The 16415-nt window shown below is 39.6% G+C and overlaps 1 protein-coding gene across 3 annotated transcripts in view; it reads right to left on the bottom strand.

Moving 5' to 3' along the window:
• Positions 1 to 14442, bottom strand: part of ALS2 (alsin Rho guanine nucleotide exchange factor ALS2) — a 43422-nt gene extending 28980 nt beyond the window's left edge. For 2 of the 3 annotated variants that reach the window (XM_054069275.1, XM_054069277.1), the window contains exons 1-8: positions 14311 to 14441; positions 13329 to 13376; positions 9486 to 9575; positions 7084 to 7238; positions 4770 to 5689; positions 1743 to 2103; positions 703 to 871; positions 177 to 273 (exon numbers count right to left, since the gene is read on the bottom strand). In XM_054069275.1, coding sequence (XP_053925250.1) covers positions 177 to 273; positions 703 to 871; positions 1743 to 2103; positions 4770 to 5689; positions 7084 to 7238; positions 9486 to 9505 — 1722 coding nt within the window. In that variant the 5' untranslated portion in view covers positions 9506 to 9575; positions 13329 to 13376; positions 14311 to 14441. Of the gene's footprint in view, positions 1 to 176; positions 274 to 702; positions 872 to 1742; positions 2104 to 4769; positions 5690 to 7083; positions 7239 to 9485; positions 9576 to 13328; positions 13377 to 14310 lie in introns of all 3 variants that reach the window. The other variant, XM_054069276.1, reaches the window with a different exon arrangement.
• Positions 14443 to 16415: the final 1973 nt, after the last annotated feature.

The raw sequence follows: 16415 nt of genomic DNA, 5'->3' as shown, positions 1-16415 counted from the left end.
GTTGACAGTACGTGCAGAACTTTGACAGAAACAGAATTCAAATTCCACAGTGCTTCTAAGTTGCCTCCCACAAACAGAGACAAAAAAGTTTAGAAGTAAAAGAAATAAAACCTAGAATACACCAAACATGAAAATTATGTCATAGATAACCAATAAATGATAACAATCATTCATACCTGGGATTTGGCAGTGAGCGCTAAGGAATGATGGCCACCAGCAGAGAGGTGAATCACTTCTTTACCATCTAGGCTTTTCACACATAGTGGCTGAAGCCTGTCAATTCGAAGGACGTGGGGAAGGGGGAAGAATAGAATAAAAAAAGATTACAGGTACTCTTAAGACAAAAATAAATTTCAGGATTTATTTATTTCCTCCCAAAACGGAGAAAACAAACATACACGGAGCATTTTGGCTGCAAACCAGCGTAATGAAAAAGGCCAGGAAAAGCAAAATTTGATGATAAGCATCACCCCAATTTGGACAAAGTCAAACCATCACCAAAACTCCTAGTGATTAAAAAGGGAAAACATAACTGATTGACATTCAGTAACAAGATAGCATAAATCATGTTACTTAGACGAACTTAGGTAACCACACAAAAGCAAAAGAACGTAATGCAAGGCAGTTGAACAAATTTGTAAAAGCCACATACAGAAGATTTCCTAGCAACCTACTGAAAAACATTTATCAAAGAAATTTCACCTTGGCAGAACATCACCATGTCCTAGTTGTCCTTCCTTCCCCTTTCCCCAGCTCCATACTTCTGTTCTTAGAGAGGGTAAAAGAGCATCAGCCTCACCACTGTAGGTCGGAGTCAAAGCTACAGTCCTCATTTTTGCCCGCCCTACCTTCCGTAGGAGCCTAGGAGAAACTGAAAACAGGCCAAGAGTTAAAAAAAATTGCTCATCATTTTAGGTAAATATATCACTCAGATTGCATCTTACACAGTAACAGGACCATTTGAGATAACTGATCAAGACTTTTAAAAGAGGTCTTAATAAAGATTGAGAGCAAAGGCTGACAGGCAAGAAGATTGGTTACCTCTGTTTATCAGTAACTCATGTGCTTAAAGTTGACAGATACCATCTGATTTTTACCAGCTATTAAAGGACAACAGGCATGTGAGAACTACATGGTTATACTGAAGCAAATGAACCAAAACAAACTATACATTAAAAACGTATGTGTTGAATGAAAATATATCCTTGTAGCAAACAAAAGATTTCAATACTTCTTAAAATTTCCACTCAAAACTATAATCAATATAGAACTAAACTACGTACCCACCCATTCAGAGCAACTAATAACACTGAAATCTGTAAGAGAAGGACGTCATTAACTTTGAAGTTTGGCAGTGGGAAATGGAATATTTCTAGGTCTCTGGCCCAAAACCAGCTCAGTGCAGCAGGATTACAGTCCACACAGATCTGCTATGCAACCTACACGAAAGGCAGTCTGCCATCCTGTTGCAATAAGAAGCCCAGACTACTACAACGTGCCCATTTTACTTTACCAAAAAAGAACATTCCTAAACCCACTATGCTTTTGGTTTACTTAGTATGCAGTATCTGCTAGTCTCAACTCTCTCCACCGCCTTCAAGTCACAAGATATAGTTTACAACTCATAAACACCTTTGGTAGTTGATTAGATATACATTTAATAAATGTTTTATTTTCAGTTATAAACCTCCACATTATTACAGCTTATTACAACTCTTAGTCTTCCCAACAAGCTTTTTTACCTTGTGACAACAAGCCAGGCAGGGAAAGTCTTCGACTCCCTCCTTCAGATTCCTCCTCTCTAATATCTACTAAACTGGAACTCTTCTTCCCCTGCATGGATTCCAGTCTGACCTGCTCTTCTCGACTGTCTTTCAGAGCTTCAGGCCCTGGGGAACCGCCACCGGACTGAGATCCTGGTTCACTTGAAGGTGTGCCATAGAAGTTCATTACTTTCTTCAGAGACAACGCTCCAGCTTCATAGGTAGCAGCTACTCTCACACCAACTGCTGATGCACAAGAGGCCACCAAGCTGTTCAAGGCAGATGTGCTGGTACCTGGAGGGCCAGGGATACAAGCACTGAGTTGTTCTTCTCGAGAAGGCTAAAACCAAAGAAAAATTGAAGACTGTCATATCAGACAGCACATAACAGTAGGATGATGATACACACACTCACTATTCAAATTACGTGCTATACTGAATGAGACATTACAAAGAAGCTTTTTATACTTAGGTGTACATCTGTTCCTCAGAATCACGTTTTTTAAGGTAGGACCAAGCACTGTTTCTACATGGACTGCTTTCTGTGTGTTGCACTTTTCTTGTAGCTCATCCATAAGAGACTGTGAGACTGTTTTTTTTAAAATACAGGGGAAAAAAAAAGATCTTTGCAAATAAATACGAAAAGGGACTTATTTTTAGGCTTATTAATTAGTGGCAAAGAAGTTGGCTAGTTCATCACTGAGCATGCTGTATTTAAAGGGAGATAAATTCTCCCCTTGATATGTTAAAATTAAAAACTGATTCATGGATTAATTTTGCAAGGCCTATCTTAAGACCACTGTGGGTTGTGTCCCCCCTTACTTTGCTGTTACATCTGTAGAAAGCTTAGTTCATAACCATCAAGTCACACAAGGGACAAACTGACTCAAGGCAATTAATAGTACCAGCACATGATTACCTGTAATAGCAATCAATTTACTCACCAAATAAGAAATAATGCATAAGGTGGTATTTGCCAAATACTTTGAACATTAAAACAAAGACAGCAGTCCCATTTTCCCACTAAACACATTGTCAGAGATAATATTAATATAAATATTGCAGCTCATTTTATATTGCCAGAAGGAAATTTATTTTTTTTTCTGGAAAATTAGGCTAAAGGATTGAAATTGGTCCTATTTACTCGTACTTCATTCCTATGAATAAAAGGCAAGCCTACCAATACAGAAAAGCAAACACTATTTGTCTAGGAAAGTAAAGAGAAAAAGGATTTTACTAATGCTGAAACATTACATTAGACTGGAATCATTAAGGTTAGAAAAGACTTCTAAGATCACCCAGTCCAACCGTCAGCCCAACATCACCGTGCCCACTAAACCATGTCACAAAGTGCCACACCTACACACTTTTAGAACACCTCCAGGGAAGGAAACTCCACCACTTCCCCAGGCAGCCTGTTCCAGTGCTTCAGCACTCTTTCAGTAATGGAATTTTTCTTAATAGCCAATTTAAACCTCCCCTGGCACAACTTGAGGCCATTTCCTCTTGTCCTATTGCTTGTTGCTTGGGAGAAAAGACCAGCACCCACCTCACTACAACCCCCTCTCAGTTCTTTGCTCTTCAAATCTATGCTCAATTGTGTCAAACTTCAGTAAATCAACTCCAGGCTTTTTTATTTCTGGAACTGTGTGAGGGAAACAATACTCTGGAAATGTTCCAGGAAGAAAGAATCGAGAAAGGGAGCACGAAACTACCTGTTTCAGTCATTTCCTAACAGCAGGAGTTCTTGTATGAGTCTGATAGGCCCACAACTGCTAGAATACAATTGTATTAGCAAAAAGGACAGACAATGGCATTCACACAACATTGACCTCCCTGAAATAAGTTTCCCTCAGAACAGGAAAACATAACTTGCTGGATCAGCAAGTTACCGAACAGTTTGTTTTGTTTTAATACTACTTTTTACTTTGCAATCAACTACTTATTATGCACTGTGCCAATTATCTCCCAGAATCATTGTGAAAAATCTTACAGTTAACTATAAAAAAAAATATATTTAAGAAACCAATATACACACAACCCCTGAAACGACAAAAGAACCTGTCATAGGGCTGCTAAAAGTTTTGTATACTTGGCCACAGAGTGGTACTTTTTCTTACAGATGATAACTTTACCATAAACCACCCAGCAGGACAGTACTTATGTAGGGACTCCAGCCTACACTGCAAGATACCGGATTAGTTTCCTGTCTAGTAGCTTTTGGGTTGTATCTTCTCTGGCCACACACCCTAAATAAGATTTTTTTCAAAACAGTGGAAAAAGTAATATAGTGGCAGAGTGCTGGGAACAGCTCTTGAACCTTCATATCAAGCATTTTCTGATACTTAAGAAACCACTACAATACTACTCTGCTATAGCATCGAAACTACTACAATAATACTCTGCTATAGCATCAAAACAGCATCGTTGAACCATTTTCCACATCACACAAAACAGAGTAGTACTAATGTACTTCCCATCCCTGTTCATAAGTTTATGCCACCCGTACATGATTAACGTTAGAGGCCTTTTAGTCGACACTAACACTACCTTTACAACCTCTATTTGCAATCTAGAATTCTTAGCCTATGGAGAAATCAGACAGATTTGTGAAGAATTCGTTCCACATATAGAAAAGAAAGTTTTACTTTAACGGTAAATTAGACAAGTACCAGCTTACTGCCCCACACAAATGGGAAGCGCATGCATCATAAAACAACCGTGGAACAGGAAATTGGCTCCTGTGGCTCTGGTACTGTGGACCAAGAATAGAGAAGACTATAGCACTGCCAAGGCTGCCCACATTACAAGCTTACTATTGAAAAACAAAGAAGGACAAAAAGTCTTCCACTTAAAAGCTGGGAACTATCACAGAGAAGGAAACTTTGAAACTCCAGGAACACCACAGCTACATTAAACAAACAGAATTTTTCATTTGTGAAGATTAACACACTCACATATATAAGAGGAGCTGCAGTAAATTAAGAGCTAGTGACTAGGTACCAACCTGCTCGGGTTCAGTGCAGATGTTTTCCTCCAGTCCCTCATTCAACGTGTGATCTGACAAACTGATAAGGTACTCTCTCACTTCTTTTTTGTCTGGGAACAGAATATTTCTAGGACTAGAAATTCCACTGTCTTCCTGTCTGTCGTTGCTTGAAAGCTTACTTGCTCCATCAGATTCTAGAGTAACAAGCGTATGCTCTTCCACAAGCGGTTTCTGACAGTCTTCACTCCGACTACCCGTTACATTTTTTCCTTCTAGGGTCTCCAAAGAGGGACAGAAGGCATGGTTTTCTGTTTGGTTTTCAGACAGTGCCACACCCAGTGGGCAACAGTGACTATCTGAAATGATTACATGATCTTCCTTGTCTGTCATGGTAATGAGGGGTTGACTGCAATGATTGCACCTCTCTGGGATAGGCTTCATTTCCTGCACAGGAAGACATTGTACCAGAGCCAGGCTGTGATAGGCTCCACAAGCAATCTGAAGCACAACACGTCCTGCCAGGTGCTCTACCTTCTGTGGCTTTGTCACTGGGAAAGTTGTTGTTATGAGACCGAGCTGGCAGCCGCTCCCCCAAGCCCATATCTCTCTGCTTAATGATAATGCCAGTGTGTGTTCCTCCCCACATGCCAGCTGCAAAATCCTTACTGATAAGAGAGGGCTGGTTTCAGAATCAGAAATACTGATGGGCTGTGGCTCTGGCACACATGGCTGATTAGCAACTGCACACTGGCCAGCAGAATTGTTCCCCCACATGTACACCACGCCACTTTCTGTCACAGCTCCGTTATGGAAGCTGCCAGCTGCCACAGTAATAACATGATGCCCAAGCAAAGTATTTTCTAAGATAGGACTATTAGCACATAATTCCTCCAGTCCTGATCTCCATGGCAGTTTTCCAAAACTGTAGACCTCTCCACCTGAAAAAAATAATAAACACCAAAAAATCAGCATGAGTCCAAGGAAGTTAAACAAATACAACAATTTGAAAAGAGATTCAGATAAAGAGATGCCAATTTTCAGTTTACTCCAGGCTCAGAGAAACTGTGTCTATTGGTATAGGAAGATTGCTGGATGCTCTCTCCTGTTCGTGCTGTTAAGTTCTATACAGCATTTTAACATTACCGTTTCATGCATGCATTGTTGAACTAAGTAATGCTTTTCTCCTAAAAACTGTACTATACTGAAATCAATATATACACTATACTGTATTGGTCTTTGCTATTTTATGAACACACAACACATTATCAACAAACAACCATGCTTGTAGAGCACAACAACACACGGAGCTCATCTTTCAATACAGAGATCTAGCATCATCAGACTGTACTGTTCGTTGCCCTACAGAAAAACAGGATTGCCCAATCAGGTGGGAAGTGGGGGGTCTGTTAATGTATCTTGCCAGTGGTTTTATATTGTACTGCAGCCCCTCCAAAATTTCATTATCTTTCCCAGAAAACATTGCAGCAATGCCAGTCCAAGTTACTTTGTTAATTCTACAGAAAAGTAGAAATATATCTTACAGATGAACAGTTGTTTTCAGTGAAAGAAAAATGGCAAATCATATCCGCAAACAACATCCTTCATGGGGCAAGAACACACATGCAAAAAAAGTCCTCTTAATTATGAAATATATTCTAAAAAAAACACTGGAACTCCATAGCAAATCCAACAGAGAAGAGATGTTTAGACCAGGCTCACCAACCTGTAACTTTCTTTTTCTGAAGCTAAGTCATGCAGAAGTTTAAATTATCTTCCCTTCAAAAACATCAGAAAATATCAAAGCAGCAACTTCCAGTTTATCCTTTACAACTGCACACGCACCGATCAGTACAAGACCCAAGCTTTGCAAACACTTAAAAGGACTAGCTTTGATACTTTTTTGATTCACAGTGCCAAACTGCTCATGAACCAAGACCCCTTCTAATGCATCCGCTAGTCACACATTCTCCAAGAGGTACACAGCAACCAAAGCTCTTGCACATCAAGAGAACCTCTTGTTGTACTGTACATCACAAGAAGTGTCATTTAAAGTTAACAACGGTTCAGATTACATTACCATCTTTAAAGAAGAAATCCAGAGCCATTGTTAAAAGAAAAACAAAAAAGAGTGCAAAAGAAAACAGGCATACAGGTTCCATTCCAGCACAGTTTTAAGTAACACAACTAAAGAAATACTGGTAAAGTTAGACTTTTAACTGTTTAATAGTTGTGCATGACACTAATAGAATGAAAGAAAAATTCTAAAACAAGGAAATTTGACAATAATTAGTTTGTTATTGCCTCAAATCTTTAAAATTAAGATGTTCATTACCTTCTGTTAGAAGTAACCCATGATGTATTCCAAGGGATGCCTGTAATACAGTCTTTCCGCTAAGGCCTAGAAGCCTTTCTGGAGTTACAGAGCAGGAACCAGCCTTCCAAACATAGACCAGGCCTCTCTCTTTGGCTCCTTCTGCCTCTTCTGAGCTACAAAAAGATTGGAGGAAACGCAGAATCAGTTTGAAGCTTTCTGCGGCTCAGTAATGCACTTTGCTTTTCACAAGCATAGGAAAGGCTTGATAGTTGAGGCATTAGTTTTAATTTCAGGAAGTCAATATATTTCATTTACAATTTGATAGTATCCATTTAAATGTCATTTAATTGGTAAACAAATATATTCTATTTGAAATCATTAGCTTTTCTATTTGTACTTTACTGTGTGAAAAGATGATCTTGTCACTAGTACACCTAAAGAAACATATACTTATAAATGAAATAGCCTTTATATTATATATTTGTTGCTCATAGCAAGGAGACTAAATTAATACACAATTCTGCCATTGTATGCTAAAGGAGATTATTGCATCAGTTCTACCCATACGTAAGTGACGCTGTTCCACTCTGAACAGAGAGATTTACAATGTTAACTCTTCCTGTGTTAGAAAGCAGGAGAAACATTTCTGGGTTATTAGTAATTACGCAAAGGTTGTACTGCGTGCAGATTTTACCATGAACTGATTGCTTCCATTCACAGTGTCTTCCAAACATTACACCTGTAAGAGCTCATCCTTTACATACTTCCATTTCTATCACTGAAGAGAAGAATTAGGTTTTGGTTGTTTTTTTCTTTCCCTTTTAATTCCCTGTGAATTTCTCAGACTGAAATGAGTCAGTCATTCAAATCAACTGAACCAAGAGAAAAACAATAAAAGAAATCCTGAACCACAGGGGAAGTACCTAGGCCTGCAGAAGTGACTGCAACTATCCAAAACTGGTTTCTCGAACACAATCTGGTTTGAATGCTCAATCAGCACAAAGAAATTCCTCAGACAATACAACCATAACAATTAGTGGAATCACTTGAGTTAAACACCAAAAGTCATTTTAAACACTAATATAGATTGACAGCATTTCAAGTTAAATTTAACGGGGGTTCTTTGCATTCATTTAAAGCTTTATATAGAACGGAGTAACTACCCTGTGTGGAAAAGTAGGTGTAGCTCCTTATTAACCCAGCTTTTGCAGCTCTGAATGAACTTGTGAAGTTATATATATAAGGTAATGAGGAAAGCTTTGATGGAATGGCAAGCTTTGTCTAGAAGGAAGGGCACCAAAAAAATCAAATGCATTCCAAAACCGAAGCAAAGCCAAAAAAAGAGAGTCTGATAGGCCACAACGTGGACAACCTATACAAGTAGCACGTTCAAAAGCTGTAAGGCTCTATTCACACAGACAATTTTTTGCCAAAAATTTTTTTGCTAAAATTTTGCCAACTGTGGTGCATAGGATAAACAATAGCTTTGCACATTCTGCCTCTGAAACATGCAGGAAGAGAATAACTAAGAGATAAAATTATGTCTCTTCTTTTTCCACATAGCAGAAAAAAAGAAGAAAACCAGAGGGGAAAAAAAAAAAACAAGGAAAAACTGACAGTCAAGAACTCTCCTAAAATTCAGATAAGTAATTTAATCCAAAAATATATATAGCATTAAAATGCAGAGTACATCTCACATTTTAAACACATAGGACTTATGTTTACAATAGAAGTAAATTAAAAAGGAACCAGTCAAGTAATATCTGGGCCACAAAAAAAGAAGTTAGAAAACTCCAACATCATAGTTAGGACATTTATCTAAAATCAAAATATGGATTTTATTCAGATGGGGAAAGCACATCAAAGAACACAACACAATAATAGAGATATTTCATCAACATACTGTGTGTTAAATTCAGTCCAAACCCTGATATTTGGGCTTTTATCCATTTAATAAGCCTTCAGAGAAGAGCGTAAGACAAACTGGGACGCTCACATACCAGGATTTATTACAAGACACTAATTTTCCATCACAGAAACATCTGACCTCTCTCAGGTATCTTAGTGGAAGAAACAAGGAACAAAAGAACAATTTAATTTAGTGCTATTAATCCAGAATCAAAATTCACAAGTACAGCTAACAGATATCATTTACTGTTCACCAGAGAACATCACTTTCAAGCCTCCAGCCTATGGCTATTCCTTCACAAGTTACAACAATCAACTTAAAAAAGAAGCTGCTGTTGTAATAACTTGAGTGTTGCAGGCATAACTGAAACTAAAGCTACGTTACTCCTCTTCTCCCCTTTATTGTAAAGCCACAAAGAGTACACTGACATCACTTAATAATTTTGCAGGATGACCATGAGTTGGCATGTTTCAGGGAGCCTCTGCGGCTTCACCTAGCTGCTCATTCTCACCTTCTTTCCTGTGAGTCCATCTGTCAGTGGCAGCACTCCATCACCACCAAATCACTCCTCTTTCAAAAGGAACAATATAATTTCCACAAACTGTAAGACATAAAACCCAGACATTTAATTGCAAAAAATGTTAAGCGTGGAAAAAAATCCAACCCACAAAACAAGAAGCAAACCTTTAGACCCCATGTTAAATAAATAAACACACAACACTGGGATGGCTGAAGCATTTAGTTCGCTCACACTGAGTTGGCAGACAAAAGCTAAACAGCCAGGCTTGTCCTACCTACTCATCTCACAATAAGTCTACTGTAAGCGCAGATCCAACAAAAATGTGGTTTAAAGGCAGACATTAATGTCAATCTCTCTCTATAATTCTCAGTCTACCACTTGAGAAACATCAAAACAGGACAATCAATCCATTTCCAGTATAATATAAGAGAAAATTCAATGCTTAAGCTGAATTTATAAGGTAAACAGATCTGTATGAGCAGAAAATGATTCACAACCCTATTCCTGAAGCAAAGCACATACTACCAATAAAAAGTGCAGTTCTACTAAAGCCTGTGCAGAAAGGCAGAAATGCAATTAAGACTTCGAAACATTTCTTCATGCAAACTGGCAACCAAGTACCTATGAAGACAGGATAAGACCTGAGAAGCCAGGGAAAAAAGTGTCTGCCCTATTTACACAGTTTTCCTTTCAGGTTTTGAATTTTGTAATCTCTCTCCATCTTCAAGAAAATACTTTTATTACAAGAAAAGTAATCTAAAACAAAGCCACAGCTAACTTTTTTTTCTTGCAACCTGTTTGGCTTTTTTAATATTGAAAAAATCGTAATTTCCCTTGATCTACTGCCTTACTAGAAGAATTTTAGTTACATTAACGCATGTGCGTATTCATATTTATTCAAATAAAACAAGTTTCATAGATTATTTAGACCTTTTTGCTGTGTTAAAGTTGCTGTCTGCTATCCACTATTAAAAAACCCAGAAAATAAATTTAATATAATGTTCTTTTAAGACAATAAATCTCCAAGAAAAGTTAAGACAATATATCTCCAAGAAAAGATCCAGAATGAGTTGTCTGAAGGTTTTACACATAGAAAACAGAAATAAAACATGGACAGTCTTGGTTACAAGAAACAACATATGCAAACCTGTAAATTGCATACTGAACTTTTAATTCACACTTGGAAAAAGTAATCATCTGGTTGGTAAATAATTGAAATACAAATTCCAACACTTTCACTAGACTGCTCTGAATAATGAAGTACCAAATAGACCTTTGTAGACAGAAACAGCAACATATCAAACTAAATGCTTTCAGTTTCCAAAATACAGGACATTCAAAATTGTGATTTAGGCTTAGGGGTTGGCAAAGAACACATCACAAACATACAATCATGGAACCACTAGGCTGGAAAGACCCCTTAGATCATCAAGTCCCACCATTCCTATCTGTCACTAAACCATGTCCCCAAGCACCTCGTCTACCCGTCTTTTAAATATGTCTAGGGATGGTGACCCATGAAAATATGAAACCAAATGAATGTGACAGAATAGCATTGTGCTAAGTCACAGGCTCTTTGCTCTAAAAAACTAAAAAATTAGAACAAGCATTCTAGGAAAAGATACACACTAAGCCACACTTGTCACCTGAAATATATCACTTTCAAGACACTTCTGCCTCTCCTTCCTAAACTAAAAAAAAAAAAAAAAAAAGAACCTCCTCAACTGTTAACTTTTAAAATATTAAAAGAGAAAGTCTCACAAATATAAGGAAACTGTCAAGCAACACTTGAGTAACAGAGGTGTTGATGAAACATCAAATGAAAATGGAAGCGCATTTTTGAAACTGCTAACTTTGTGACGTGTTCTCGCTCATAACCACCTAATGCTAGAATCCATCTTCTCGAAAATACTGGCGCTTCTCCTCTGTGAAGAACTAACTTCACGTATAAATATCCAATGGATCAGTGAACCAGATGAAGAGATGCCAGCTGTGATAGAGTCAAAGGATCAACAATTGTATGATTTACATAACATATACATATTCAAGACCAAGGAACTGAGGCTTAAATTTCTTAGCTTCTATAATTTAAGGATTTTTAAAAAATATTTTTATTTTTTTAAGGCCTCAAAGAATTTATTTCATTTTTCTGGGAGCTTCAACTGCACAAAATGTACTGTAATTCTCACAAAACCTTCTGATTCTAACAAAACAAAGTTAAAGTCAGCCATCTAAGCAGTTGTTTAGCAAGATCTCCCTTCAGGGCCCAACTGAAAAGTTATTTACATGGCTACTAAGCAAGAAACCTGCAATACCGGTGGACTAGAAATGAAGAGAGCGCTTGGATGGTGGTGATACATTTTGTTTTGCTTTACAAAAGCTCACACTTCAGGTTGCATTACTAAGTATTTATGCATATTATAGAAAACGATAGTCAAACGATTTTATTTCCACAAATGCGACACCTTTAAGACATTTTTAAACCATTTTCAAGTTCAATGCAAGCTTTCATTCACTCCTAGCACAGCACATTACCCCTACTGTGCGTCTAATACAAGTCATTTGGTCACAGCTACAAACTAAGTAATTATAAATAGAAAGTTTCTTCCTCTCAATAGGAATATGCAATTTTCCCTGCCAGTTTTCACATTTCTATAATACTATGTTTTAGCATTACATATACATCATTTCTTTTCCACTAAGATTACCCAAATTGTTACTAGGTTTAATGCTTACAGAAGTGAACAGCCAGGCACAATAAGGCATTCTTACAGCATGGAAGAGTAGTAGGATACCAGCACCTGCACTCCTCTGCCCACACACTTACTTTCTACATTTTCACTTCAACACTGCAAGAGGCAACAAGCAAGCAGTGCCCAATAGTGCCAAATTATGAAATGGATCTGTGTTACAGACAGATGGTCACTAGCATAACACTGATGTCATACTTTCCACTTACACAGTAGAATGCTAATTCAAATTCTGCAGAAATCAAACATTACCACACCATATCAACTGCTACGACAGGGAATGACATGGAGAAAATATTACTCTCATTACTACAGGACCATAGCCTTCACTGAGCATCATAGGCATAAAAGTAATCTTACATCCAGCATTGAACAGGAAGAACTGGTATGTCCCCAGCTTTCAGAAATACTAGAACTCCCAACAGCCTGACATTCTTATTTACCTGCCAGCTATTAAACACTACAAATACTTCTACAACTTTCAGACATTTTTATTACACGTTTACAGGCACATTATTAATAAATTTGTTGCACCATAACTAGCGATAATTTACACTACCAGGACTGCAAGGTTGTATAACAAAGTTATCTACTCAAGTTCTGAAGTTTACCTCGGAGCTTCTCAATTCAAACCAGAATTGACAACATTAGTCTTATCTAAATATATAACAGTTATTATCATTAAGTGCGCTTCACGCAACACGTGAGTTCAAGAAACCCTTGTGTTTTGGTCAGCACTGACTAGGCACAACCACTGTTTTTAACATTGTGCAACCAAGACCTCCTCAAAGCAAAACAAAACAACTTGCTGCTAGAAGACAGCAGTGATCTCTTCAGTTGAGGGCTCAAAGGTTTTAAGGGCAGCACTCAGCAAATGAATGATGGTAGCAAACAAGACATAACTGTGAAAAAGACAGGGAGGAACAAAGAAATGGCCTAGGGACACCTAAAAGAATACAGGGGAAGACTATCTGCTATAACACGTAATTAATAATTTAAAGTTTACCAAACTCATAAGAGAATCAAAAACTGAGTAATATCTTTCCTTCTCTTTTTCTTTTGAAATCACACGTTCATAACTTACCACATGTTCAGGTGCGTCTGTTTCCGAGAACTGTTAACTCTGCACAAACTGAAAGGTAAGTATGAGTAGTTTTTATAACCTGCTGCACTACAACAGCAGTGATCAACTGATCATCACCTACGCCTGCTCCAGCTGCTCCCCAGTGTCTCACCAAAACCCTTCTGTGCTGGAAGAGGAGGTCTGCAAGAGCAACTGCCTGCTACATCACCTGCAAACCACACTACAGCCACACCAGGTATCACTCTGTGGTGATTGTAGTGATAGGACTAGGGGCAACGTGTATAAACTGGAAAGGGGTAGATTTAGACTAGACACAAGGAGGAATTTCTTGACCATAAGAGTACTGGTGAGGCTCTGGCCCAGGTTGCCCAGGGAAGCTGTGGCTGCCCCATCCCTGGCGGTGTTCAAGGCCAGGTTGGATGAGGCCTTGGGCAGCCTGGTCTGGTGAGAGGTGTCCCGGCCCGTGGCAGGGGGTTTGGAACTACACGATCACAGAATCATAGAATAGTTTGGGTTGGAAGGCACCTCAAAGCCCATCCAGTTCCAACCGTCCTGTCTAGTCTAAATCTGCCCGTTTCCAGTTTATACCCATCCCCGTCCTATCACTACAAGCCTTTGTGAACAGCCCCTCCCCAGCTCCCTTGTAGCCTCTTCAGGTACTGGGAGGTCGCTATAAGGGGGCTGGCACGCTGCTATAATGATCTTTAAGATCTCTTCCAGCCCAAACCATTCCAGGATTCCATGACTCCAAAAGTTCAAACTGCACTCACTGTGGCGCAACCAGAGCACACAAAGGGAAAGCACCGTGAAACGAAACTGGAAGGAGCCCCGGGGCGCCCAGTGCAAAGCCCTGGCGGTCTGTTCCCCTCGGACGGGAGGAGCCCTGAGGCACCTGCTGAAAGGCACCTGCTGAAACCCACCCTCGCCTCCTCTCGCGGCCGCGCTCCCGCAGCGGCGGAGCCCGTCCCCCGCGCATCCCCACCTGTGGCCCCGCGGCTCCGGGCAGCGCCTCGGGCCCCACCGGGCTGGAAGGCAGGAAGGGGGACACAAACGATACCCGAGGGCGCCGAGAGCGCGGCCGCCGCGCAGCTGATTCACGCGGGGGCGCGCGGGGGCGGGGCCGAGGGAGGAGCCCGGCGCGCCAGCCGACGGGTCCCCCCGCGGGACAAAAGAGGCCGGGACGCGCGGCGAGGCACCGCCTCCCCTATGTCTGCGGTCTCCCACACTGGCCCGGTCCCCACCGGGACCGCGAAGCCCTGGAGTGGCGGTGCCGTTCCCAGCAGCGAACGGCGGGTGATGGTGGTGATGTGAGAAGCCACCGCTATGGTGCTGGCGCCAGGGGCGCAGGAAAGGCGCCTGAGGTGTATTTTTTAATAATATATATGTATTTTATTTAATTTTTTATTATTTTAATACATTTAAATATAGTAAAATATATTCTGATATATTTTAATATAGTTTAATTTAATTAATTGCTATTATTCTAATGAATATAATAAGTATAGTGGAATGTAAGATAAGTAATGCTAATAAATAAGATAATAAATATAAGTAAGGAAATAAAAATTAAAAAATAATTAATAAAATAAATTCGATAACAAATTACCTTTTTTTTTTTCTGGAGTATTGTGTCCAGTTCTGGAATCCCCAACTAAGAGGTATATGGAGCTGTTGTAATGGGTCCAGAGGAGGCTACAAAGATGAACCAAGGGCTGGAGTACCTCCCACGAGGACAGGCTGAGAGAGTTGGGATTGTTCTGCCTGGAGAAGAGAAGGCTCTGAGGAGACCTTAGAGCGACCTTCCAGTACCTGAACGGGCAACAAGAAAGCTGGAGAGGGACTGTTTACAAAGGCTTGTGGTGACAGGACTGGGGGCAATGGGTATAAACTGGAGAGCGGCAGATTTAGACTGGGCATAAGGAAGAATTTCTTCATGATGAGGGTGGTGACACTCTGGAAGAGGTTGCTCACAGAAGTTGTGGCTGTCCCATCCCTCACCGCCCTCATAGGGAAGAAATTCCTCCTTATGTCTAGTCTAATCTGCCTCTCTTCAGTTTATAGCCATTGTCCCCACAAGCCTTTGTAAGCAGTCCCTCCACAGCTTTCTTGTTGCCCCTTCAGGTACTGGAAGGTTCACTATTTCTATTAGAGCATTTCCTCTGCTAGCTGAAATGAATACCACATTATTTTTTCCACTACCCAGAACCACCAGCTATTACCCTGCTTTCTTCATTTACCAGCTCTTGTAACTTCCAAAAGATGGATAACTTTTCTTTGCAACAGATTAATTTCCCTCTACTCCCTGACATAAAACATGCCTAAGATGAAAAATAATATCTTAATATGAATTGATAGGTATCATTTTATTGGGTCTACTTTTGGTGCATTTATCTTTCAATTCCTTTAGAATGCAAGTATTATTTATGCTTAAATAAATTTTTAAAGCCCACTTGTATAAATGTGGTCATAACAATAAAAATATTTTCCAGAATAAGAAAGTTCGTACAGATGTGAAAACAGTGCTTGCATAACCAGTTAATTGCTGAGTACGTTGCATCTAGACAACCTTTCTCATGCCTGGACAGCTCATCTAAACTACTGCCGTATTCTGATAGCTCAAAGAATACATGGAAAATAAACAAAAGACTGAAGTCCATGATCATAGAGATTTAGCAGGTTATGGCTTACTGGGGACTGCAAAAGAAAATAACATGAAAGAAATCAAGTCTTCCAGGTATGTCCGTTCCTTCCTGCCGTACAAAGGCTGGGTACTTTGTTTGCAACGAGACACAGAAATTGTCTTCTGAGGACATTTTTGCTTTAAAAATCCTTTTGCTCAAGGAAGGAGTGTTATTCTTAGACACCAGAAAAATGAAGCAAGTGGGAGATTTCACATCATGCTTTCAAATGAAAACTGAAGGACCTCAGGGGTCAGCATAAAAATTCCAACATACAATGCTTGCTCCCTCACCCCTCGCCAGGGTTTTTCTCAGCCCTTCCACCTTTACACTAGAGTGGCTGGGTGGTGGTCCTAGGAAGCTGCACAGTCAGCTCCACTCACCGAAGACTGAAAGAAGGGGACTTTTT

The sequence above is a fragment of the Cuculus canorus genome, chromosome 6 (genome assembly GCF_017976375.1).
Source record: "Cuculus canorus isolate bCucCan1 chromosome 6, bCucCan1.pri, whole genome shotgun sequence".
Taxonomy (NCBI): Eukaryota; Metazoa; Chordata; class Aves; order Cuculiformes; family Cuculidae; genus Cuculus; species Cuculus canorus.
Note: the sequence above shows the minus strand (reverse complement) of the source record. Positions and strands in the feature narration are given on the sequence as shown.